The 27,647-nt window shown below is 42.0% G+C and overlaps 1 protein-coding gene across 1 annotated transcript in view; it reads right to left on the minus strand.

The window, feature by feature from the left end:
• Positions 1-23,652, minus strand: part of LARS1 (leucyl-tRNA synthetase 1) — a 63,547-nt gene extending 39,895 nt beyond the window's left edge. The window contains exons 1-12 of the mRNA XM_020806469.3: positions 23,495-23,652; positions 19,535-19,653; positions 17,246-17,333; positions 15,085-15,165; positions 14,005-14,139; positions 13,463-13,624; positions 12,650-12,762; positions 11,919-11,982; positions 11,340-11,407; positions 9,460-9,685; positions 8,476-8,563; positions 1,061-1,137 (exon numbers count right to left, since the gene is read on the minus strand). Coding sequence (XP_020662128.3) covers positions 1,061-1,137; positions 8,476-8,563; positions 9,460-9,685; positions 11,340-11,407; positions 11,919-11,982; positions 12,650-12,762; positions 13,463-13,624; positions 14,005-14,139; positions 15,085-15,165; positions 17,246-17,333; positions 19,535-19,653; positions 23,495-23,500 — 1,227 coding nt within the window. The 5' untranslated portion in view covers positions 23,501-23,652. The remainder of the gene's footprint in view (positions 1-1,060; positions 1,138-8,475; positions 8,564-9,459; positions 9,686-11,339; positions 11,408-11,918; positions 11,983-12,649; positions 12,763-13,462; positions 13,625-14,004; positions 14,140-15,084; positions 15,166-17,245; positions 17,334-19,534; positions 19,654-23,494) is intronic.
• Between the last annotated feature and the right edge of the window lie 3,995 nt (positions 23,653-27,647).

The raw sequence follows: 27,647 nt of genomic DNA on the forward strand, positions 1-27,647 counted from the left end.
GTGATGCAACAGAATCGGTTGCTGGTCACTCAAACCGAAGTCCTGTATTTCTTGGAGCACCACAGGTTCCTCATCTCTGCTTTGAACATGACAGCAAGAGTTATTTTTGCATGGGTCCCTCCCATAGCACTAGTATGAACATGCAAAGCTAGGGTACAAAACATGTGACCATCAGGATGTTGCTGCGCTACAATTACCAACATCCTTCACCTTTGGCCATGATAATCTTAGAACTGCAGAGCTGGACCCTACGGACCATTGAGTCCTGCCCCTCTCAAGGAGATCCAGTAGGGAATCGAACTCCCAACCTCTGGCTTTCCGGCAGCTGATGTCTAAGATTTGTGGGGCCTGCAGTCCAACAACATCCAGAGGCCCATATGTTTTCCCACACTAGATTTTCAAAGGCTCACTCAAAAAGGCCCTTCTCCACCTGATCATCCCCCTCAAGCCTAGCTGACAAGTCCAACAGAAATATGTGAACTAATGAGCAATACTGTGTGAATCTCTTTTCTGCCGCACCCAAGAGAAAAGCAGCTCCCACATCACAGTTTCAACCAGAGATGTGCAGATCTGTGTTCTTGCACTACAACTCCTGGAATTCCTGAAGTAGCATGGCCACTGGCATGTGGGGAGTTGCACCCCAAAAAGACAGATCTGTACACTTCTACTCCCAACATGTAAAGCAGGGACACTTCTGTTGGACTGCAACCTCCATCATCTCTTGTCATGAATTATGCCGGCTAGGTTTCATGGGAATCTTAGTCCAACCACACCAGAAGGCTACATATTTCTGACAACAGAGTGAAACCATATTCATTCCAGAGGATGTTTTTTAAACATCAGTTTGGTATTAGCCTTATTTCACAATTGCCCAAGAAATGGAACTGATCTGACCAGACACTGACCAAAGTTATGCAGTCGACATTCAAGCTATAAAACACCCAAGTCTTTATCCATAGTACAGTTAAAAGGAAAAGCTTGTGCTGGTTTCATTGCATTCTCTGTGTGTTTACTTACCAGCTGCCAACAAATGAGACATTCACAGGCTATAGAGACTCACCTGCTTTTTCTTTAAGTCCCTCAGGGCTGCAATGTCATCTGGGGAATCGGAGGGGACACATGCCACTATCCCAGTACCTTACAAGCGAAATTCAGGAAGCACAGGTTATCCCGTTTGTATCATGATGGCACAAGGTGTGCTAAAAACACCAAGCTAGGTGCAGCTTTTCTAACAGGTTTCTAGCTATGAGATATCTCCAGCTGGCTTATGTAAACACAGAAGTAAACCAGAAAACAGCCGAGGGAACAAGTAGCTGCATCTTTCACTGTCATGGTTAGCTTTTTTTTTTTCACAGCTAACTATAACTCCACTTTTGATGTAGCTCTGAAACTACACTATAGTCCTAAACAGGTGTGGTCTCATGTTAAAGAGCAATATATGGGACTGTGGGTTAATGGAATAAACCCTCCCCCGGTCCAGGGCATTCCTGTAGCAGAGAATCTTTTCCATCTGCAGTAGCTCCCCATATATTTTAGAAAATCAACACTCAAAACTGTGCAGGAAGCTTCACCGTACAGCAGAAGCTCCCTATTACAGAGATTATTCCTCAACATGGAAGAGGCTTGGGGGAGTCACATGATACCAGGGATGGAACTTAACAGACAGAAATCCACCGACCCTTTTCTTGCATATTACTTCTTCATGTGCATAACACCAGCAGTGGGCAACATATGGCTGAAAGTCTGCTGGGTGCAGTTCACCTGTGCATTAGGAATGGCATCAGCAGCAGTGGCAAGAGATTGCTGCTAATTAAAAGCTTCCTTTTGCTAGTTCAGAGTGCGCACAAGTTTGTTGCATTGTGTATGACTCATGTATACCTTAAAATCACAAAGGGGAGACTTCAATCAGCAGCAATCTGCGACTGATGTCATTCCTGCTGTGCAGGTGAAGCACTTCATGCAGTCACTGCAAGCAGGTACTCCCATGTATCTTGGACCTTTCCTGATCAAAACTGACTGCTATCAGCTTCCTCTCTGATATCCCAGTGCAAAAGCAGAACCAGAGATGAAGCAGCTGTTACATAACAGCACTGATGTTACCTGTCTGTCATGGGTTTGGAGGGAAAGTTCCATCCTATGGGGAGTGGAAGGCGGGACATCAGGAGGAGGGGCTGTACTGTATAAATATGTGATGCCTGTGTGGTGAGAGAGAGATGCTGAGACAGACACTGAGAGACACTGGGTTGTGACGAAGCAGCAGCTGGGAAGAAGAAGCTGTTGTGGGAGTCTGTGTGTCAGACAGGGTACTACTGTGTGTCAGAGTACCAACCTGATAGGTTCAGGTGTCTGTTGGTTAGCCAGAACTGATAGGTTCAGGGTCTGTGCTTTAAGTTAAGGGTTCTGGGTGAACCAAACTGTATGCTTGTATGAGTGAGAATAAGCCACGTTACTTTACCCTATTCACCTGATTGTTTTATTTACCCTGTTTGTATTTAAATAAACCTTATTCTTTTTATTGTTTAAAAATCCATCCCTGGTCTGTGTGACTTCTTGAAGGGAATGGTTGGTGGCAGCTTAGTGTAACTGTGTGACATATCCCAGTAGGTCTGGGTTTGTCACATTGATTGGTGTCCAGCGTGTGGGATACGACTGGTCCAGTTGTCCAGTGGTCCAGCAAAGCCTTGGCAGGTGTGCCCAGAGCAAGGGGGGTCTAGTCAGGGACAGTCTGAGGCGCGTAGGTAATCTTCTAGGTGTACCTCACGGGGAGGTGCGCTAGTAGAAGAACGTGCCAACTGGGGAGACTTAGATTAAGGTGCTCTGAGGCAGCCTAGTTTTGGCGGGAAAAAGCTGAGGCAAAACTGCGTAGTAACAGTGAGCTAGCTTGCCAGCTGAGAGGCCCAGCAGAGGGGGGTAGGCTCTGACTCGATACTGTTGCAAGTTAGTGCTGAAGAACAGCAGCAATCTCTAGGGAGAGCTGGTTCTGAGGCAAACAGGAAAAAAGTGGTCGTTTTATTTTGAGGCTTGACTTTTAAAGCAGCCTGTTCTGAGGGGGGATTATGCCCTTGACTCGAAGCCAGATAGCAGACATGAGTGAAGTGAAAGACCCCCAGATTGACCAAGGTTCTGAGGATGAATTTGGCTCAGTGCAGGGTGACAGCACAGGAGAGCAGAACCCAGAACTCAGAAAATTGATCCTAGCCCAACAGAATGAACTGAGGGTGAGGGAAATGGAAATCAGGAGAAAAGAAAGAGCTGAAATCAGTCAGGCAGAGGCAGATGCCAAGACAAGGGGAATGGACATGAGGATCAAACAGATGGAACTGAAACTCCAAATTAGAATGGTACAATTAGAATTGAAGTTCCTAAATAAGTTCATTAACAATTTATCAGTGGAAGAAATGTCAAAGAAAGAAAAGTATGAGGCTCAGGCCAGACAAAGGGAGCAAGATCTTGAAAAATATAATCAGCAAAAAGACATTAAATTAAAAGAAATCAGAGATAAGACGGAAGAAAAAGTAAAAGAGATAAAAGCTAGGGCTGAGGAAGAAATTTTACAGATCAGGGCTGAGTTTGAGGCCAAGCAAAAGGAGCTGGATTTGAGAATAAAAGGAAAAAGCCAGCAAGGGGGAGGGGCCCATGGTGAAGGGAAGCCCTCAGACATGAAACTAAGACCTCAGATTTTGGAGGGAAAACCAAAACAAGATGAGAGAGAATCAAAATACACCAGAAAATGTTATTTCTGTCAGGGAAAGGGTCATCTAATCTCAGAGTGTGAGAAATTAAAGCAGCTAAAAGGAATGGTGCCTCAGAATTCTAGTGGGACCAAGCCAAAAGCTGTGTTCTGTGTCCAGAAAGAGCAAGGCTCAGTGTCACTGAGGGAGCCTGTTGCCATGGCTACTCAGTCTGGAACAGCTACCTTGGCTGATCAGGCTGAGGAAAATGGTCCTCTTGTGGAGGTAAAGCGCTGCTTGCTGATAAAAACAGATTCTCAGTTGTTTGAGACAGCAGGGGTGGACGTAGGAATACTTGACCGTCAGTATAGGGGGCTGCGGGACACTTGTTCCCAGGTAACCCTGTGCCATCCAGATATTATTCCTAGGGAGCTTATAATCCCAAATGAGAGCATAAAGGTAGCAGGGATTGAGGGGCAGGTAATCTCTCTGCCAGTAGCAGAGGTACCTGTCAACTTTCAAGGCTGGAGGGGCGTTTGGCGGCTAGCGATTTCATCTACTCTGCCAGCAGCCGTGCTCGTGGGAAATGACCTGGCTGAACATGTGAAAAGGGTGCTAGTGATTACACGCTCACAAGCCACCACAGGGACAGTTCAGGGGGGTAATGATGAGCCAGAGACGGAAGCAGAGGGGAGTTCAGAAGCTGTGGTGGAAACCTTAACCACAGACAGCAGATTTGGACAGGAGCAAAAGGCAGACGCCACTCTCCAAAAGTGTTTTGAACAGGTGACTGACGCCCAGCTAACATCTGAAACCCCAGTGAGGTTTCTGGAGAAAAAGGGGATTTTATATAGAGAAACCCTGAGGAATATCTCAAAAGGGGGAGATGGGATCAGAAGTCAGCTGGTGGTGCCTGAAAAGTATCGCCCCATGATCTTACAAAGGGGTCACTCTGACATGTTTGCTGCACACTTAGGGGTGAACAAGACACAGCAGAGAATCACACAGAATTTCTACTGGCCTGACATAGGGAAGCAGATCAGGGAGTTCTGTAAACAATGTGATGTGTGTCAAAGGCAGGGGAATAACCGCGACAGGACCAAAGCAAAGTTGTGCCCTTTGCCTGTGATTGACACTCCGTTCAAATGCATAGGGGTGGATATTGTGGGACCTTTGCCCAAGGCCACAAAGAGGGGGAACAGGTTCATTCTAACAATTGTGGACCATGCCACAAGGTATCCTGAAGCCATACCCTTGACTAACATTGAAACTAACACAGTGGCCGATGCTTTGGTGGGGTATATGTCCAGGATGGGATTTGCCTCAGAGATAATCACAGATTTGGGAGCATCGTTCACATCAAAGCTCATGAAACGCTTATGGCAGATCTGTGGAATTAAGCACAAGGAAACCACTGCTTATCATCCTGAAAGCAATGGGTTAACTGAGAAGTTCAATGGGACTCTAATGCGCATGATTAGGGCTTACTTGGCAGAGAATCCAAACAATTGGGACCAGAAGCTGCAATCCCTTTTGTTTGCTTATCGATCAGTGCCACAAGCCAGTACCGGGTTCAGTCCATTTGAACTTTTATTTGGGAGAAGGGTGAAAGGGCCTCTTGATTTGATCAAACAAAATTGGGAGCAGATCACCCAGGATGACCCACAAGACGTTGTGACTTACATAGACACCTTGATGAATGACCTAAGGAGAAATCTAGAGCTGGCAGCAGAAAACCTGCAAGCGCAGAAGGTCAGACAGAAAACATGGTATGACCACAAAGCTAGAGAGAGGCACTTTGACCCAGGGGAGGAAGTGCTTTGGCTTAGGCCCTGCAGAGAGAATAAACTGCAGCTCAAATGGGCAGGACCATATAGGGTCATTTCCAAGATGTCAGACCTGAACTACCTAATAGAGCAGGAGGAGAACCAAGCAAGGAGGGTGGTTCATGTGAATGCCCTAAAACCCTACTACAGAGGGGAACAGAGGGTTTTATTCGCGATAAAAGCAGCTGAGAGTGAGGAAGCTGAATTACCCTTCTGGGAGGGTAGAGGGGAAGTAAAATACAACCCAGAGGAGGTAAAGATCAGTCCTGCACTCACCCAAGACCAGCAGCAAGAACTAAAAATGCTGCTTAATAAATATCAACAGGTGTTTTCCAACAAGCCGGGGATAGTGAAGGGAGTGATGCATCGGATCCACACAGGGGATGCACCCCCGCAGGCAGTATCCCCATACCGAGTAACGGGACCCTATAGGGACAAGGTGCGGAAGGAGCTGGACGAGATGCTGAGGGAGAACATAATCGTCCCCTCTTCTAGTCCTTGGTCCTCTCCGATAGTCCTTGTGGACAAGCCTGATGGGAGCATTAGGTTTTGTGTCGATTACAGGAAATTAAACCGTGTAACCACTCCTGATGCCTACCCAATGCCCAGGCTAGACAACCTGATTGAAACCATAGGGGGTTGTCGGTTCATCTCATCATTGGACCTGGTAAAGGGATATTGGCAATTAAGAATTGATCCCAGGGATCAAGAAAAGACTGCCTTTTGCAGCCCTTTTGGTCTCTATGAGTTTCGAGTCCTGAGCTTTGGTCTCAGAAATGCACCAGCCACATTCCAAAGGCTGATGGACCAGACCTTGGCAGGGCTCAGTGACTTTACAGTGGCCTACATTGACGACATAGGGATCTTCAGTAATACCTGGGAAGATCACCTGATCCACCTGGAGTTAGTGCTGCAGAGGTTAAGTGCAGCAGGGCTAACAGTAAAGGCCAGCAAGTGTCAGCTGGGTAGCCCAGAAATAAAATACTTGGGTCACATGGTAGGGGGAGGAATGATAAAACCCCTGGAGGCCAAAATAGAAGCTGTTCGTGATTGGCCTAGACCCAACACCAAGAAAAAAGTCAAATCATTTCTTGGGTTGGTGGGCTACTACAGAAAGTTCATCCCGAGGTTTAGCGAGATTGCGGCTCCGCTGACCGATCTGACGAGGAAGAAGGCTGATGACCGCATCCCGTGGACCAGCGACTGTGAGGCGGCGTTCCAGAGGTTGAAGGAGGCGTTAATCAACTATCCAGTCCTGCGTGCTCCAGACTTCGACCGGGAGTTCATCATCTACACCGATGCGTCTAACAGCGGGGTAGGAGCAGTTCTGTGCCAGGAGGATGAGAATGGTGACCAGCATCCAGTGTCCTACCTGAGTAGGAAACTCCAAAAAGGTGAGAGACATTTGGCAACCGTGGAGAAGGAGTGTTTGGCCATAGTCTACGCGATCCAGAAGGCCAAGCCTTACATCTGGGGAAGACATTTTATTCTGTGTACTGACCATTCACCATTGCAATGGTTAAAGACAATGAAAACCCACAATAGCAAACTTATGAGGTGGGCTTTAAACCTACAGGACTATGACTTTGAAGTGAAGGTGGTCAGAGGGTCAGTGAACTGTGTTGCTGACGCCTTATCAAGAAGACCTGAAGATTGAAGACGGCGAAAGAACATGGACTATGTGTATATATGTTGACAAAAAGTAAATGTACCTGGTTTTTCTGAATTTGGTTTGTATGAATAAAGGTAAATTGATGTAATGTATATGATAAATGTTTAAATGCCTATTTGCTATGGTTAACTTAGAGTGTAAGGATAAGTAAGTATTATATTGTATGTATAACTGTTGTTGTGTATTTTATACAGGTTGTTTTTTGGTGAAAAGCACGTTAGCTTTCCCCCTACAAAACAACTTATAAAGAGGGGAGGTGTTACATAACAGCACTGATGTTACCTGTCTGTCATGGGTTTGGAGGGAAAGTTCCATCCTATGGGGAGTGGAAGGCGGGACATCAGGAGGAGGGGCTGTACTGTATAAATATGTGATGCCTGTGTGGTGAGAGAGAGATGCTGAGACAGACACTGAGAGACACTGGGTTGTGACGAAGCAGCAGCTGGGAAGAAGAAGCTGTTGTGGGAGTCTGTGTGTCAGACAGGGTACTACTGTGTGTCAGAGTACCAACCTGATAGGTTCAGGTGTCTGTTGGTTAGCCAGAACTGATAGGTTCAGGGTCTGTGCTTTAAGTTAAGGGTTCTGGGTGAACCAAACTGTATGCTTGTATGAGTGAGAATAAGCCACGTTACTTTACCCTATTCACCTGATTGTTTTATTTACCCTGTTTGTATTTAAATAAACCTTATTCTTTTTATTGTTTAAAAATCCATCCCTGGTCTGTGTGACTTCTTGAAGGGAATGGTTGGTGGCAGCTTAGTGTAACTGTGTGACATATCCCAGTAGGTCTGGGTTTGTCACAGCAGCTTCATGGATTATTTGGTTGGAGTTCACTAAGTATGACTAGTGGTTCTATCCAGTAAAAGAACAAGAGGAAGCAAGTGCACTTAGAGACCTGGGTGGATGAAGACTCTCCAGATGTTGTTGGACTATAATCTCCATCAACCCTAGTTAGCAAAACCAATGGTGAGGAATGCTGAATTTGCAGGCCACGAAATGTTTGTAGTGGGATTCAAATAAATACAATGAAAATTAGGCGGAGAAATTTTCACTTTGCCAGTCAGGAAGATGTGTAACAGACTTATAGGGAGACCAATAGTTCAGCCTTTATGGCTTTCCCCCTTAAGGTAGAATAACCCAGCCATCATCCATCCCTAAGCCATTCTGTGGAATCTAAAACTATAGGAGTCACTATGGAAAAGCAGTTGTGAAACAGATCTCTTGAACTACCATTAAAGAGAAAAACTTTCAGCACAGCTTATGCACAAAACTGAAACAGACAGAAATCAACAAGCAGCTACTTTACCTTTGTCTTCCTTAATAGTCAACATGGGAAGTGCATAGATTATTTTGTACGATGTCAGAGGGACAGAGATTGCAGCTCCAAGGATTTCCTACACAAAAAGAGAAATATGGCAGCAACACATGAGATACTGGATCACTTGCAAATGATCATGAACAAACACACTGGGACAAAACACTGCCGGATAATGTAAGTATTGTATCCTGATTGCATATATGGGTGTGGGGTGGTTTTTGTTTTGTTTTGTTTGCTTAAAAACATATATAATCGTATGAGGCTTTCCAATCTTTAAACAGATGCTATTTCTAAGTACTTGCAAATAAACAATAAATTAGGAAAAGCAACAAAGCCTTGGACCTCAGATCACCACACAAACTGATGAGGTTGAGGAAATCTCTGCTTCCTCTCTGCATCCAAATGCACTCCCCCAGGAGGTATTGCATCAAGAATTGCTCAAGAGCAGAGAGCAGCACACAAGGTGCAGGAAAGGGGGACAGAAAAGCCCCAGTGCTTTTCATTTCATCTTGCATACAGTTTGAGTCCAAGCCACAGTTATACTGGAAGGGCTTCTATTTGGAAGGATAGCCAGAAATATTTCACTATTTTTAGTGCTATGAGAAATGGCTAAATGATGTAGGAAAAAATACTGTGGAAGGCAGATAGATCAGATCAGGACAGCTCGGACCACAATACAGCTGCAGGAGCAAAATAAAGCACCAAATGGCAGATTTTGTCCTATTCAGTTTTTACACAGTGCCATGTCTTAGCATGTTCTTTCTCTTTAACAACACGGACACTGGTTTTAGGAGTGAATGCACTGATTCACCAGTGCTATGGATCGAATGCATGAGAGTGGGAATTGGAGATTAGCCCTGGCCTCATATACTAGTGGACATGCAGAGTTAAGCATGCCTCAAAGTTTATCTGCCACTATGCAGGCCTAGCCTCTCAGGAAATCACTTTGGTCCTAGATTACCGGACACTCACCTCTCCCATTAGCTCTTTCACAACAGGCACTACTCCATTGGTTTTAGTGATGCCTTGGTAGGCCATATTCCTGGCAGCTCTCTGAGTGCAAATAAAAATATCCCCATTCAGGGTCTCAAAGCCAATGTACTTCATATCAGGGCGAACCCAGCAGTTTGTCTGCCCAAACATGGTCTCTGGTCTGAGGGTGGCAGCTACCAAAAAGATATTCTTTCCTTTAAGTCCACTGTGCAAAGAAGAAGTAAAATGATCTAGAAAACATACTTTACAACACAAGCAATAAAATCCAAGAGGCTGCCTACATACTACAAATTCTGCAACCTAGTGCGAGTATTCATTCAAGACTCTTATAAACAACATTAGAAGTTTGTGCATTTCTTTGTTCCAAAGAACTTGGAAATTGTAATGTGAAACGATTACACGCAGAAACATAAAATTTTGCAGGTACTACTGAGCTGACAACTCAAAAAAAAATTGGCAAGGCTGGTTTCCCAATTTGGCAAGACCTAGAAACATGAAATCTGGCACACCTACTCCAAATTTCCTAACTTAATTAACTGGGTAGGGTACATCTTGAAAGTGGTTCCTACCACAACATTTTTGTTTGTATTTCAGCTCTCTGAAATGATAAAGAGAAATACAAACCTTGTACAGATGCTACTAAGGTCCCAATGTAAACATCTGGACATTTGTTCCTCTAGAGCAGTGCTTCCCAACCTTGGGTCCCCAGATGTTCTTGGACTAAAACTCCAAGAAATCCTGACCAGCAGAGCTCAGGGCAAAGGCTTCTGAGAGTTTTAGACGAAAAACATCTGGGAACTTAAGGGTGGGAACCACTGCTCTAAGCCCTAGTTGGGCTCAATGAGAATTAGCCTTCAGTAATTCCCAATCATAGGCTTTAATGGACATATCTGGTAAGGCAGCACAAGTTGATTAAGTGCCAGGGTGGAAAGAGACAGAGAACTACCAAAAAGAAGAAAGGGTGGAGAACACCAGGGTAAATTTGGGACTGATTGGTTTTTTTTACCTAGATGAAGCCACATACATCTGTGAGCGAGTGTGTGCAGAAACATGTATACAGTGGTGCCTCGCTAGACGATGATAATCCATTCCACTCAAATTGCTGTTTAGCGAAATCATTGTCTAGCAAAAAGCATGTACATGCCTTTGCTTACTAATAAATATACTCAACTTTGATCTAGCTGATCTGGCAGCGGAACGATGACCTATTAGCCACTGATACTCCACATGATCAAATCCATATTAAGAGAGAAATCACAAAAACAACATGGTCTTCTCCCTACTTCAACTGTGCTGGTATTTTTGATTGCCATTTATTTAGCACAATTTAACTTCCAATTATATATCTTCCAATAGGATGCATTTTCCATGAAAACTACAAGTTGCCAACCCAGTATCCTAATATTACACAAGAGTGTTGTACAGCTGTGAGACTTCCCTCCATTCCATAATTACTGCTTAAATCATTTCCAACCACACCTATCCTAATGAGCACCAGTGTAGTGTAAAATCGTAATTAAAATGATGAAGCACATAACCGCAACAAAACAACAAAGCACCGAATACAAAACAGAGCCAGCTACTTCAAAATTCTAGATAAATGAAGTTTTGAGCTGGTGCCAAAAGAACTGCAGGGCGTGCATGAGTTACATTTCCACAGGACTCGGAAGACAGAGGGAAGTGAAAGAAAATTTATACAATATGTTCTGCAAGTAAAAAGAAGCTAATACATCACATTCACTTTAAAGAGAGAAAAATAATTTGACATTTAGCCAGTTTCTCCCCATACAATCTAGCAAGTTTTTCTACCACTGTTTTTTCCCCTATGCTGAGTATCAATAATTACCACAGCGACCTACCTTAACTTCACAGGATATGGCTCCACCACCTTCAGTTTGATTAGAGTGTATTCTTGAGGTCCAACACCCTAAGTACCAATACAAAGACTATTACTACACCACTCTGCATCTTACTCTTCTGAACTATTCAGAGTTTGATCAGATGTCCTAAATCAGGACATGTAGACCAGGTTTGAATCAAAGCTCAATGTATTATTTATTTATTTGATTTGTATCCCGCCTATCTGGCCATTGTGACCACTCTAGGGGTGGGCAGGAGGAATACAAAAGGCTCCATAAAGCAGTGAGGCCTTACTGACTGAAGTCTGTTCATCAACAATGAAGCCATTTCAGGTTAATTACATCTCCAACATTTACTCAACAAGATGAGTGAGGTTGTGGGGAGAAATCTGGTAGAAATCATGCAACCTACCCCTTATACAGATGCAGTGACCAAAATACAAACTGCACGTTGCAAGCCACAGTTTCCCAAGCTATTCCACTGAATCCATATCTAGATCCAATCCATTATGTGTTTTATCGTTTTCAGTTCAGGGGCCTTAAGTTATTAGAATTAAATATACTAGAATCATTAATTACCTCTCCTGTCTGTCTGTCATGATCCATGCATGGTTGTCCATCTTTTGGTGAATAAATAGTGTATCTAAAGAATAAATCAATGCATTACTGAGGTCTGCATGCCAAAGACAGAGAAAACTCTTTGCATCTCACAGTCACCATATTCAACTTACAATTAGACTCACATAAGACTAGTCATTCCCACCTGCACAGAATAATTTCAGGAAAGCTACTGATTAGAAGGAAACCAAAAGGGTTTCTACCTTGGTTTCTACCACACAGAGTAAATGATCAAACGAGGCCACTTTACGCACGTAACGTAACACTGCTTTGCTTTGAACTGAACATTTTTGTATTTAACTTAGCCATTCAAGAAACAGCTGTACATCCTAGGTTCTCTGTGTGTCAGCACCTTTATAATTAACGATCTACTCATTTATCGACACATACAACCATTGTTTACAATTGTGCTACATTGGGTCTGATCATGTAACCATTGATTTGCCTTTATTTTAATTACCTTGTGTTAACCAAGTCAAGCATGATATAAATCATTCCTGGGATCACTAATTGAAAACTTAAAAAGTGTATTGGTAAACTCTCAAATTCCAGAGACCAAAAAAACTCATTGAGAGTATATCCAGGAGCTCAGAGATCACACACAAGCTAGATTTAAAGAACAGCACAAACATCTAAGCCTTCAGTGCACCCTCACATTTCACAGAACAGACACATCAAGGAAATATACTTGCCGTTTTCCAAATTTAATTTTATTTCTTTCTCTCAGGGTTAGAAACTGCCACCGTACAAAGGAGTCATAATAGGGGTTGACGTCCGTAGTAATAAAGGAACGCCTCCAATCCACCTGAAAATTCATAAAAAAAAGAATTAAACTGTGCCAGGAGTGTGTGAACCACTCAGCAGGCCAGAGCCCAAGAGAACTGTGAAGAGAGTCCCATGCGCCAAGGAGGTTGTAGATCTCAATTTCTTCAAGAGCAATTGCACACACAAACCCCAACGTTGCATATATCAATAGCAAATGGCTGCTAATACAGAGCTGGAAAATGGGCAGCCTTCCAGACCACAACTCCTATGATCCCTCAGAACAGGCAGCACTAGATAAGGGTAATGGAGCTGTAGTCCAAGAACATCTAGAAGGCCACATCCCCCAACACTACTTTAAAATCCTGAGAATTTTAGAAGTAGAACATGTCATATCCAGGCGTCACCCATTCAACGGGTAAATATATTGTAACAGGGCTAGCAAAAATCTTTTCAATAAGCCTAAACAAAACACAAAATTTTAGCAATAACTAGTGCCCTATTAAAATCTCTTTGTTAAAAACAATTTGTGCTCTAAGAAAAATGAAACATGAATGTGCAGATATACATACAGTATTTAGGAAATGTTCGTGCACATCATTCTGAGGTACAGAACCAAATTATTTTAAATTTTCTACTACTACAGCACACTAGAAAAATGAACAGAAAGAGGAAAGAAATACCTAACCATCACAGTTAAGACAAACCTTTGTTTTCAAGAATAGTTGAGAAGGAACAAGTACCTTTAATCCCATACTCTTTAAATCCTGAATGGCCAGTGGTGGGAAGTAATCAAGCCAATGCTCAGCCTCAGCAAACTTCATTATTTCTTCATCTGAGAGTCCTAAAGATTTCATGATTCCCCACTGGTATTTTGAAGAGTCCTTCTTAGCAAGGGCCTTACTCTTTTCAAAAAAATGAGAGGGAGAAAAGTCAGTGTCTAGCAGCCTAAATGTGAGAGCTCTGTCAATCTTGAGAAAAATAACCAAAGGGATGTAAAAAAATGGAAGCTGAACAAGGCCATTATAGTTTTCACATTTAAGAACGACATACAGAAGCACACAGCTGAATTTCAAAGATGCAAATCATGTCCCAAGAGCCATGTGTCTCTCCCTCTCCAGTTCACTGGATAAGTAGAAAGAGAGGCAAAGGAAAGAGAGTGGCCAGAGAGGGGGGGGGGGGGAGAATATGCTCACTATCAGAATATGCCCTCTCTTGAATATGCCCAGAGGAATGAAGCTCAACTGGGGGAAAAAAGGTTCCCTCTCCCTGCTTTAAGCGATACCCTTTTGCCTTTAGCCTTTTCTTTGATGACCAGTTCTTCCCCCTTTGGTTCCTCATCATCATCTTCCTCTTCATCCGGGAATTCTGGTGGACAGCCATACAGTTCCATTTCTCTTTTCAATTTATCCGCACATGCCTAGGAGTAAATCCACAGCGGCCCAGAAACTGCAGTTAGGACAATGATGCATGCAGACAACGGTTAGAATCAATTTAGCAATTGCCAGCCTGGACCTAAACCCATCTAGAAGTCTCACCTAGAGCAAAACCACTGAATTTGTGGGATTCAATTATTTACCGTTATGTTGCTTGTTTAGTGGGTTTACTCCTGTTGCAACTAGCAAGTGGATTCAGGCCTGGGTGCCTTATTGCTTTTCTATGGCAACATTTGAAATTGATAGTGCTGTCGAAGCAATCTGGTTGACTGATTTACAGAGAGGGATCAAAAAAAAAAAAAAAAAAACCAAGGAAAGTGCCCTACTTATATACTGCCCCATAGCACAAAACACTCTTTGGACAATTTACAAGTTAATGACGCAGGCTACACATTGTCTCCCCCCCCCCCCCCTCAGCTAGTTGGGTACTCATTCTACCGACCTTAGAAGGATAGAAGGCTAAGTAAACCTTCAGCTGACTATCAGGGATAGAACCCCAGGGTCATGAGCACAGTTTTGGCTGCAGTACCACAGTTTAACCACTGCGCCAAGAGAAACATCCTTCAAAACAAGGATTTTTATTCTCAGCTACTAGAGAAGACAACGGGGTGGATCTAGCCTTCTACTCTACACTCCCACCATAAGTAGAAACTGCAGAGACAGATGAAAGGAAATCTCACTTGACACAGCTGAAGTATGGACAACAACCTAACCCTTTAAGCAAGCAATTTATAGAAACCTAGACGCGGTAGCAATTGTCATGCTGTTCACATCACCACTGACAGCTGCAGCAGAGAATCAGTTTACTAAACAAGAAATTCCTAAGCTTTCATTATAACACAAAAGAATCTCCACCTACCACACTTGTAGGATTTCCAAATCTAAAATACAGCAGACATACCACTTTACTTCCAAACCCACAATTATACCTTAATAGGCATGCCAGTACAGTGTAGTCCAAAGGGGAATAGGCAGTTTTTTCCTTTCAGCTTCTGGTACCCAATTGAAAACTGTAGGAAGAATGAAAACCCAAACAGACATCAAACAATAAGACAGAATGGGAGGAAGGGTGAACAATGGTTGAAATCCTGTTGCTTATTGTAGTACTCTACCCTACAGCAGGCCCATTGAATCAACAGAGATTTGGAAAGTGAATTCTTCCATATGTTCCTGTGATTCAATTGGGCATACTCTTAACTGCAACTTACTTTAGTACAGTAAGTCAGTTAGAGTATACCCATCTGAATCAATAAAACGTACAGAGGAGTTGACTCACCAAATTCTCTGTGATTCAATGGGACTGTTCTAGTGCAATTTCCTATAGTGAGCAACAGAATTCTGGCCAATGAATAGGTAATTTCGAAGGATCAGGAACTGATTGTACTCAGTATTGGAAACTGGAATACTTCAGTGCCAGATATCAGAATACCTTAAAGCACTGGTTCTTAACCTTGGGTTACTCAGGAGTTTTGGACTGCAACTCCCAGAAGCCTTCACCACCAGCTGTCCTGACTGGGGTTTCTGGGAGTTGCAGTTCAAAAGCATCCGAGTAACAAGGGTTAAGAACCACTGCGCTTAAAGAACTACTCAGTATAGAATTTGAAAAGAACTGTAGTCACATCATTCATTCCAACATCTTTACAACACAGAATGTAAAAGCAGTTCCACAATATTTACTGCACAATTCCAGGGCTGCTCAGAGGTAAGTTCCACCTAAGCAAGCATATTATAAACTGCAGCCTTAAATGTTCTGTCTACTTCCCATTAAAAGCTGTAGACACAGAACATTTTGGGAACATTTTAGAATATCAGCTGATCTGCCTGAAACTGACCAAGCTTTAACAAAATGTTGCCACTACCCAACAAAGAGAAGCCCAAGTAAAAATGTCTTCTATTTGCTCTGGAGGCTGGATTAAGTGAATCTGTCAGTTGTGGCATGATCACTGAGGACGCCTGATGATATGCCAAAGCTACTTGTATGGATGGATGGATGGATGAATTTCTGTCCTAAGTTTCAACATTCTCATAAACAATTTCTCATTTACAGAATTGCTTCTACCAAAGTATATATTTCGGTAGTTCCCTCTCAGTTATTCTGATCAGTTTATAAGATCTTTTTAATTTTTGTTGATAATTGGCTGAGACAGATTTTAGGCAATTGGGCTGAACTCATTTTAGGTGGCTTTCTGAATTTTAAATGTTTGCGTTTTATTATTAGTGTGCTGCTGTGCTGATTCTGAACGATACACAAGCCACCTAGAGGTCCCTAACAAAAACATAATTAAATTACAAGACCCCAAACAGCAATCCAAACTAAGAAGAAATACTGTCCAATTACTCTAAACTGTATGCACTATTTGTACGTAACATGAATGCATTATCATTTTCAACACATAAAATCATCATTATATGCATGTGTACATACATGCTTAGAATGCAGTACATTCACAAAACAGAACACAGGGGAGGATTTTATACTTTAAAAAACTATTGTGTTTTGAATATGGTTTCACATGTATATACCTTTGATTCTATGTACTATAAGCTGACGTCATGTATTGTATTTAAAAAAACTGGCACCTCTGAATAAAGGCTAGACTACACCACTATCACCAAAACCACCACCACCACGGCTGTTAAGTTTCCTGTGGAGGAAGTCACTTTGTACTGAGGTGCATTCAGCCGTGAGAATGCCAAAGCAATAAAGGCAGACACAGATTCATCACCTCAGTGAGAACAAGGCAGGTTTGCAATGGATTTTAAATCCATTTTAACCAGGAAGAGGTGGGCTCTGAGGTAAACGGAGACCAAAATATTTACAGCAAAAGACCAAGAGGAAGCCATTAAACAAAGCCATAGGACATTCTTTGGTTGTTTCCACATCTACACATGTGGTGCTTCTAAAGTATCATTAATTTTTCTTTAAACTAAAAGATCTGTAGGCTAAAACAGAGGATACAAGGGATAATGCCTATTATTTCTGTAGTATGCTGTATGCAAATAGGTACTCAATAGATTCGACAGATGAAACCAATAACTCTCCCTCCCCGCTGGACAGACTTGTGAGAATGGCTAACAGAAAATTCTTACCTCACATTTAGATAAAGAAAATGTGTGTCCCAGATGAAGCCGGCCATTCATGTATGGATACGGAAAAGTGACAAAGTACTTCCCATTGCTGAGCAGAGATTACACAAAAATAAAAACACAAATCAACTCATTTTCAAAAGTAAAAGATAAGACAACAATCCTATATTAGATTGCTCAAATTATGATACTGAAGTAGTTAAGGAAGATGTCTAATACAATCACAACAGTACATACACACAGAGGGACCCCTTCTCAAACAAATGCAGTGGCTCACATACATGGATTTTAAAAGGTGATTTAAAAATAGTTATTTTTATTTATTTCCTACATTTATACCATACCTCTTTGAAAAACTGCACTCAAAGCAGATTACAAACTACAAATTAGGACTATCATCCAATTAAAGAACCATTAGCCAGTTAAACACAATTCCTGGTCAATAAATTTTTTAGTTCTGCACATGCAGATCCATCAAAAATAAGCAAGATCCAAATTTGCATGAAGAGGCAATCATGACCAGTAGATTCACGGCTTCCCCTCCTTCCACCGAAAGTCTGTGTGGGGAGATCTTGGTTTGTGTCTTGCAGAGTTGCAACAAGAATGGGAAACAGTCAAAACCCAGTGCAACCAGAAGAGGACTCTTCTGCCCAACATGCCCACCCCCACCCCCACCCCCACCCCCACCCCCACCCCGATATAGGCCCTCTCAAAACAATTCTATGCAGCCACTCCAACATCTCCTACTTGTGGCTACTAATGAGGAGCCCCATGTCACGTTAGGAACTCGCACAACACGACTTTCTCTTCTTTCCTCCAACTTCTCTGCAGGACTCAAAACCTCAGACCAAAGGTTTCCCCCAGCTTCTCCAGAGCAGATTAGTAGGGGAAAGGGCCATAAGGTAGATGGGAAATATGTTCCACCAGAAGTATTCATATTTTATAGATGGACAGGCATGGGTAAACAAAATTGGAGATCTGCTACCTCACTGCCTTTTCTCAGTTGACTGGCAAAATGTAAAGCTGGTATAACAGTGATGTTGGACAGCAGAGTGTGAAACTGTACAGAAGGGTGTGATCTTTAATTTCAGTTTCACTCAGATCTCATTACAGCTTCCAGATTTTAACCTACGACTTTTCAAGACAGAATGACACAAATTTAAGACTCTAAGAGGAGCATACTTTTTTTTTAATGCTCCAGTAGTTGGACCAGAGGACAAGATGGATGGACAGTGTCACTGAAACTACCAACATAAATTTGACCCAACTCCGGGAGGCAGTGGAAGACAGGAGGACCTGGCGTGCTCTGGTCCATGAGGTCACGAAGAGTTGGACACGACTAAACAACTAAACAACAAAGTTGAACTTCAGGAAATAAAGGAAAAAAACCTACATAAGGGGCTGCACTGGTTGGCTTAACGTTACTATTCTCTCACTGGGTTATGCCTTCTGATCTGACTACAGCCACCATGTTAAAACACATTTCTCTTTCAGAATGCAAAGAAAAAAAAAAGAACTGAAAAACAGTCTTTGCAACTTTCATGGTCACAATTAGTGATCACAATCATCCTTCCTCTTAGGATATCAGTTTTTATTACTAAAATGTGTCAGTAGCTCAAAATGTTGCTTAACCCAGGAGTTGGTCAATTCATTGACCCATTTGATTCGTTCGTTCGTTCGTTTAGTCGTTTAGTCGTGTCCGACTCTTCGTGACCCCATGAACCAGAGCACGCCAGGCCCTCCTATCCTCCACTGCCTCCCGTAGTTGTGTCAATTTCATGTTGGTTGCTTCACAGACACTGTCCAGCCATCTCATCCTCTGTCGTCCCCTTCTCCTCTTGCCGTCACACTTTCCTAACATCAAGGTCTTTTCCAAGGAGTCTTCTCTTCTCATGAGATGGCCAAAGATGTTTGCTATTTCAGCAGACAGCTTGCCTGGCTTCAGACCATTCACATTAGGAATGCCTGGATGTTTTGTTGAGGCTTTTTTCCCTCTGGAAAAAAATACCAGATTCTGCCAATTTTCTACCAAAACAAACTTATACTTAATTTTGACAATATATACAGACTTCTATTGCACATACAAAACATTCTGTGTGTCCTATAATACCATCCATGAGCACAGTACTATGCAGAAGATTAAAACCAAAAGCCATATACCTGATGCAAAACTAAGCTGATTTTCTACTGACATCAGCAATGTTTAAATCACCATCTTAAATGCTGGTTACACAGCCTGTTCAGATCTTTCCCCTCCATTTTTTCTGCAGTCTTTGTAAAGTATATTCCCACCTTTTTTGGCTTGCGGCATCTGATGCATTAATCTCAAATGCACCCTCATCATACCACTTCTGCTGGATATCCTTTTCAATCTTTTTCAGAAAGTCCACTTTGGCTGTCCCCTTTCGTTCCTTAAAACAGAACAGAATTCTATTATTAGAGTAGCTTGAACAGTTTGTAATGTCAACATAAACCTCCACTAAAATACTATAAGAGAACTCTCCTACTATAGGCAAACTAATATAGCATAACATTTAACTCCAACAGACTGGTCAACCGAAATTTTTCTTTAAGGCTACTACATGAAAAGAAGAGCAAGAGCTTTTATATGAAATCACATTGCACTTTTATCTGCTCTCTTCTACAAGCTGAGATCAAACTTATTCTATTGAGATGATCAAGCCTGCAAGTCGCTTTGGCTTGCGAGCCCTATAATGCATTAATTAGCTGTAACCACATTTTGGGAACTTACATTATCTAGCACAGTGGTTTCCAAACTTTTTCGATATGTGGCCCCTTTTATAATAGCCAAGAAACTTGTGTGCTCCCCCAACCATGTTTGCATAAAAAGGCATTTTTAATGGGGTAAAATCATCACTTCTCAGAATGAAGGATCTCTTCCTCAAAGGGCTTGTTTCTCATACATACACATGCACACTAACTTTAATATCCCACTCTGAAAGGTCAAGGAAGAAATTATTTAACATTTATTAAGGGCTACAACACATATAAATTGACCCATGACACACACACCTGGAAAATACTTTGTGACACCCTTGGGGGTCACAGCCCCCAGGCTGAGAAACATAGAACTAGCAAATGGATGATATTCGAGTACAGGACGGGCAGGCCAATGACCAATTATGTAATGAGCAAGCAAGTAAACTTACTCAAATTGGGCAAATTACGTGTAACAATAGGCACTAGCCTATATACTGTACAGTAGTTTGATGTGGAAGTTTGACGGCATTTATGATTTTGTACTGGGATTAAAAATGCTCTTTAAAAATGCAAGTCAAGTTTTACAACATCTGAAGGCGGTACCTGATTTCAACTTATATGGCATAGCCTATTCCATGCTACACAATGATCAAAAATGAAAAAATCCACAATCCCTGTCTATACTGTTTTAAGTATGACATCTTCAAATGCAAGGTGAGTAAATATGTACAACTGCATTAAATATTTAATATGGCATTAGACTTATAAAATGTTTTGCTTGGTAACTGCTGTGCAAAACATTCTGTCCAAACACAACTAAGGAAGCTGCAGATCCCTAGAATTTTTATGAATGCTTAGACTGAGTGGCCATTTGCTTCTATTTCATCCTGGTCAAACAAGCCAGTTTGCATAATCCACTAGAGTGCATTCACCTCTAGATTATCCTGTTTCCTATTTTTAAAAAAATCAAAACTAGAAGATTTTATTGTATATTTTTCTTTTCCATTGTTTCTTCAATAAATAACAGAAAAATCCATCTGAATAGTTGATACCAAACATAATCTAGCAAAAACAGGATGTCATTTAAAACTACTAAAACAACTGCCATGATTGATGGGTTGTGTAGAAGGATACTCCATTTATCATAAGGATCAGAGCAGAGGTTAGAAAATGTCTATAACCCCAGTGTTGTACTGCTCCAAGAGACTGAACCACTCAGCTTCAGAGGTGAAAGATAGTAGGTATTGCTCAGATCACAACACTGCCTTAGATTTTTCACAAAATAATTCATTTACCTACAACCCTGAAACTAAAGAGGGTACAAATACTGTAAGGACGCCATTACAATGAGAGCAAAACAGGATACCTATCAAAACTGTGGCATTTCAGTCCGTTCAGTCTCTTACTCCTATTAACTACCCTGCAATTATGCTAATCTATTAACATTCCAGCCCAGATTTCTGGTTTGTTTGTTTTTTAAAGCAAAAGGTTTTAGCAAAAGGTACAGCTGAGAAGTTAACAGTAATGTTGACCCAAAGTATTACTATTTCCACAGAAAGAGGGAAAGCAAGGGACTTCAAACATGCTACCACTTATGCTTGAAATCACATGCTCAGTGATCTGGTGAGAATATGTTTAAGTATGAGACATTCAGCACCAAGAAGTCAACCTGCATCATAGAAAATGACAATGCTGTTGACCTAAATTTGCACTCAGCAATCATATTTCAAACACACTGGCTGAAACCCACTAGTAATGTGCAACCAAAGGAGACCCATTGAATCAGTAGGGATTAGATAAATCAACTTCTCCATAAGTTCCACTGATTCAATAAATCTAGTCTTGTTGCAATTTACTGGATTTCAGCCAGGCTATTAGTCAGATAATCTGAGTGTGTTTAAATTGGAAACCGAGGTGTTAGACATGGCACAAGAACAATCTGACAGTTCTTCCAGGTTAGTGAAGCATAAAATTATCAGATCCAGCCTGTGATATTACCAGCTAATGAGACCAAGGACAGAATCAGGGAAATCTCACATTCACAGCCAGCACATCAGACCGAGTTCATCTGAAGTAGTCAACAGCACTTCACAGAGAAAGAGATGCACCACATGCAATAGTTGTCATTGTCACTTCATACAGACACCACTTGGATGTCATGGGAAACTTCTAAGGATAAATGATCAGAGAGAGTACTCTAGTTGCAGTTTACTACTGGATTTCAGCCACTGGAGGCTTGCATAGCAAAAACAGAACACCTACTTAATGCAAACTATCTACCAATTCAGCTACTTAAAAAAGCAATGGCAACATATATTTAAATGCTGCACTAAAACACCACATTTTGGTAAGGGATTGCACTGTTGTTATTTACCCCTCAGCTTGCTTAATCACACAGACTATGAGGGGAAAAAATTGTGAAAAGTTGAATTCTAAGCCACAAAAAGTAACGCTACAAGAAGTGTATTCGTGTATGTAACAAGAAACATTGCTACAGTATTTATGCTCCTGAAACAGACCCTAGAAAAGGGCAACAAGAACACAGGGAAACAGCTCCCTTTCCAACATAAAAAAGCAGAAATTCAGCAGGTGCACTCAGCAGCAGCCCATGCCACACAATAGTTAAAGGCACAATAATTGCACTGCTTACAAACACCCATTCCACGTCCCCATACACATGCACGCACAAGGATATGAAACTGATTCTCGCATGATACACAAACCTGTCCTTCCACATCCTTCTAGCCCTTGTGCTGTTTAGCTGAATAGAGAATCCCACTTTCCCAGGGTGGCCAAAGCAAATGAAGAAAAGAGATCCTGTCTCGTTAATAATTACAAAGAAGAACCCATTTTATGAGGTAAAATCACACACACACCTGCATATCAGTCTTCATCTCATGAACAGGAATCTTGTCATTCTCTTTATTGACCTAGGATCACACCTAACATGATCCACTTTTCTACCAGATTCGCCCCACCAAAAAAAATAAGGCGATCCCTAACAAATACCATATTAGCAGAGAAGTGGAGAAGGAAACCCAGCTGGGACAAAGGAAAGTATAACTGGGTATTTTAGGAGCAGCTGAACTTCAAATAGGAATTATCAGAGTTCCCTGGGCATGAATGAAAACAAGCAACCAGGTCGTACTATAGGGACTGCTAGGGTCAATCACAACACACACACACCGACAAAACAAATTTCCTTTTATTGTCTCTGGCAAAGTGGGCTCCCGTCCAGGTGTGCCCAAGTCTGTGGGTCTTGTGGACACCAAGAGGCTCCTTCCTCGTTTCTGGCGCAACCGATTCCCATGGCCGCCCTGTCAAAAAATATATATGCCATATGCGATTTAATGAGGAAGCATCCCACTCCCTTGGCTGGCAGAAGAGTCTGCTCAGCAATTCGACGTGGAAAGACCCAACGCTCCTAGGGCTCGGCTGCCTGGAGCTCTTCCCGCAGCTGAGCCGAGCCTCAAGGATCCGACCGCCAGGCGTGGTTCCCTGGGGGCTGGAAAGGATTCCTGGGCGACTTACCGTCATGGCGCCTCGTCACCCCGGCGCCGGCCCCTGACAGCTGCTCGCTCTCGGCTGGTGTCCCCGTGTTCCTCCACGCTGCCGGTTCTCCCACAAGGCAACGATGGGGAAGGCGGAATCCGGTTCCTTCCCAGAGGCTCCTGGGAGGTGTAGTTCTCACGCCTCCGACGCTGCCGTCCGCGTGTTGGACTACAACTCCCGAAAAGCAAAGCCGATGGGGGGGGGAGCGGTTCTTCTCACAGCGTGAGCTCCTGGAATAGAGGACTGCGGCTCCTATTACGCACAGGGCTGAATCGTCTCGGGTGTGAGGACCGGGGTGTCCAAACTTTGGCTCTTCTCAGTTTCAGCCTGTGAGGGGAGAGGCCTATAATTCGCTGTCCACGACACTCGGCGCCTAGTGGGAAAGGACAGCTTGCATACAATAAATTGGAATTTTGTTCTTGCTCCCGAATACTGTATAGTGGTTCTGCCCTGGTTCCTCCGTTTAGTTTTAGCATTGAAACTTGGGCTACAGGAGGCCTTCGTGCTCGGTGTTGCTTCACCATAAACATTAGAGATACTTCGTATCATCAACTGCTGACTGCTTTCTCAGATACAATACATAAAATATGATCTTAATAAAAGATTTATAAACTTCATGAAGCGGCAAATTGACAGTGGGCAATTTGCTGTGATTCCCCTCCCTTGTTATGCCAATTCTATCAAATCCTGAGATTGAGGAGAAACTGGGTATGATTTAAGGAGATAAAAATATAGATATTGCTCATTGAATTTAGCCATGCAGGCATGTTTGGTTCTGTTACATATAAGCTCTGAAAGCAACCTTACTATCTGACATTTGTAGAAAAACTGAAGAAGGAGGAAATGGCTTCCACATCTTCCATGCTACATACAGTCCGGATTACATACATATACTATTAAAAATAGTATATAAATTGAAACCACAAGAAGACTTTGTGGGAAACTGTATCTCAATATAAAGATACTGTAACAGGGGCGTGGTGGCACTGCAAAAGCCTCTCTGCTGCAAGGTCAAAAGCAGTCATAAGATCGAATCTACGCGATGGAGTCCCAGCTCCTGCCAACTTAGCAGTTTGAAAGCATGTAAAAATGCGAGTAGATAAATAGGTACCACTTCGGTGGGAAAGTAATGGTGTTCTGTTTCTAGTCGTGCTGGCCACATGACCATGGAAACTATCTATGGACAAATACTGGCTCTACGGCTTGGAGATGGGGATGAGCACTGCGCCCTAGAGTCGGACACTACTGGACTAAATGTCAAGGGAAACCTTTACCTTTTTAACAGACAACTCGAAATTTTAAAAACAGCATAGGCAACAAGACATTGGCTCAGTTTATAAGTGATATCAATGTTCAATTTTAGTTACCCCGGATAACTAAAAAAAAATTACAGTACTGTGCACTCTCAGCAATATCTGCTTTTGCTCCTTAGCCAGGTGTGGCTTTTATATTTACAGAACACATTATTTAATATATCAGAGCAGTTTTTATTCATTATATATATTACAGTAACCCAGTATTTTTGCCTTTATTTGATAACCATTATTTAAAATAGTAATATGGGAATGTAGAATCAAATTATTACTACAAATATTCATGCTGCTGCATTATCTCACCACACACAGCAAGGTGTTCCAACTTGTGAGCTATAGCAGCTATGCTATATAGATTGGAATGCGAAAAAGTTGCAAATGAGAGCTCATCAGATATTAGATTACACCTTGAACGGCCTCTAGTTTTGCTGAGGAAAGCCATAATAGGCAATACATGTTTAAATAAATGTATAATTTATAATTTTAGAACTATGAAGCTGGAAGGGACTTTATGGATCATTGAGTCCAGCTCCTGTCAAGGAGGCCCAGTATGGAATCGAAATCCCAACCTCTGGCTTTGCAGCCAGATGCCAGATGTATACAATAAATGTTGAAAATACAAGCAAATCAACTCCTATTTTTCTTATACTCTTTTCCTACCTTTGAGTTAAAAAAAATAAATGACTTACAATTTAATGTCTAAAGTTACATGGGTGGCTCTACAGTATAAGAGAAAGTTTGGTTAAATATGTGTTTTTGTAAAATTACACTATCTCCCTGTCACACACACCTTCTTTGATTCTAAACTGTTTCAGTATGGCTTTCTATTGCTGTTTGGCTTTTACTATGTCCAGAGTGCTGTCAGCCATGTATTTGTGTGCAAACACATGCATGTATTTACCTTGCACATAGATATAATAGTTAATCCCATAGCTTCTGATGTTACTTCCAATCATACTGTTAGCAGTGATTTAATTTTTATCTTGTTTACTTTCCTTGCACAGTACTTACTGTCACTAGTTATCTTTAACAAGTAGTCTTATGGTAAGACTAATAAATATATAACATAAGACTTTCTTACACTACAGGTCATCTTGTCAAATGCCTTAAGTCTTATCACAAGTTGATACAGTGGACCCTCTACTTAAGGAATTAATCCGTATTGGAATGGTGGCTGCAAGTCGAAAAGTCTGTAAGTCAAATCTCCATTGACCTACAATGCACTGAAAACCAATTAATCCCATAACCAGTGGTTTTTATTCCATTTTTATTTCATTTTGGTTTTTTTCTGGTCTGTAAGTCAATTCTCTGGCTGCAAGTCGAATCTAAATTTTGCAGCCAGAGAAGTCTGTAACTCGAAAAGTCTGTAAGTCAAGCCGTCTGTAAGTCGAGGGTCCACTGTACAGAGACTGAGAGAAAGAGAGAGAGAGATGGCTATTTATAAAGCTCTCTTTCAATACAATTCAAATATTTTTTTCCTGTCATGTTCCTTCAAATGCCTGATTTCCATATCAATCCATCCATAGTAATCAATTTGGATTATTTTGATCTTGGTATCTAACAACACAGTTTACATTTAAGGATGTTTTCTAATTCCTTCATAACTGCCCTTCCAAGTCTCATTCTTCCGATTTCTCAGACACATTCTAGTATCCATTTGAACTGATGATTGAACCAAGGTATTTTAAAAAACCACATTTCAATTGTTTCAATTTCTTTGTTTCTTCATCCTCAACCTTAAAGTCGTGTGGTTGTCTGTAGCCATTATTCTCATATTTCAAAGGTCCAGTTGTAATCTTGCTGTTGGAATTTCTTCTTTAATATTATTCTGTACCTAGTCATTTCATACCTCCCTCATCTAATGAGTCGGATACATTGCCAAATCCTTCACCTAGTGCTGTGTATAGATGATCCTGACTAAGCATGTTCATTCATTGGCCTAAGGCAATGGCAGTGTTGGAAGTAACCACTTCCCACTCTATTTTAGAATGCAGACAATGATTTATTAAAATTGTGTGGAACAAAGAATGGATGCCCTAAAAAGCCCCACTACTATTTTCCCATAATTTGAGCAACAGATTGGAAAATTTCCAATAAGGATGTTGGATTACATGCTTGCAGTTCAGTTCGAGGCATGATTACATGGAAATAAATCCAAGCACGGCTTCACTCCTATGCTCGTAAACCTCATTCCTTTCAACACAAATTACTCTAAATTGAAGGTTCGTGTGCCTTCAACTTTAGGAACACAGCCAAAAAGCAAAACGCTTTTGTCTTTACTTTTGATTTGTTTTTGCCTGACACGCCAGCACAGACTAACACGGCTACCTCTTCTGTAAGTGCAGCCTTAGGAAGGTCGTTTTTCACAAATCGTGTTAACAGTTTTGTGAGAATGAGTAACAGGAAACTTTCCTTCCATGCACTGTCTTTTAAAGTCGTGTCGCACAAGGTGCCTTTTTAGATTGTCCTTCCGACCCACCCACACCATGTGTCCATGAGAGAAGGCACTCTGTACGTGCTCAGAAAACTTCCTCTTGGTCACGTGTTCCCGAACACGATGGTTTTTAAGCCGCGGTCATGCCTGGTCCCAAATCCGCCCTCCGCTTTGAGGAAAGGCGTCAGTTCTTCCGTAAGATTCCATTTCCCCGCCTCACTTTGCCGCTTCCCCACCAAGGGTTTTACACATGCTGACTCGACCTAACCTGCTGCGGCCTTTCACCAGTGAACCACCCGCTACTCTCAGCAGCTTCGGATTGGTTCGCCTTCCCCGAAGCCCTGTCGTGCGATTGGCTCCGCCGTAAGACCGGGCTCCCGCCCCC

This window comes from Pogona vitticeps, chromosome 2, assembly GCF_051106095.1.
Source record: "Pogona vitticeps strain Pit_001003342236 chromosome 2, PviZW2.1, whole genome shotgun sequence".
Lineage (NCBI taxonomy): Eukaryota > Metazoa > Chordata > Lepidosauria > Squamata > Agamidae > Pogona > Pogona vitticeps.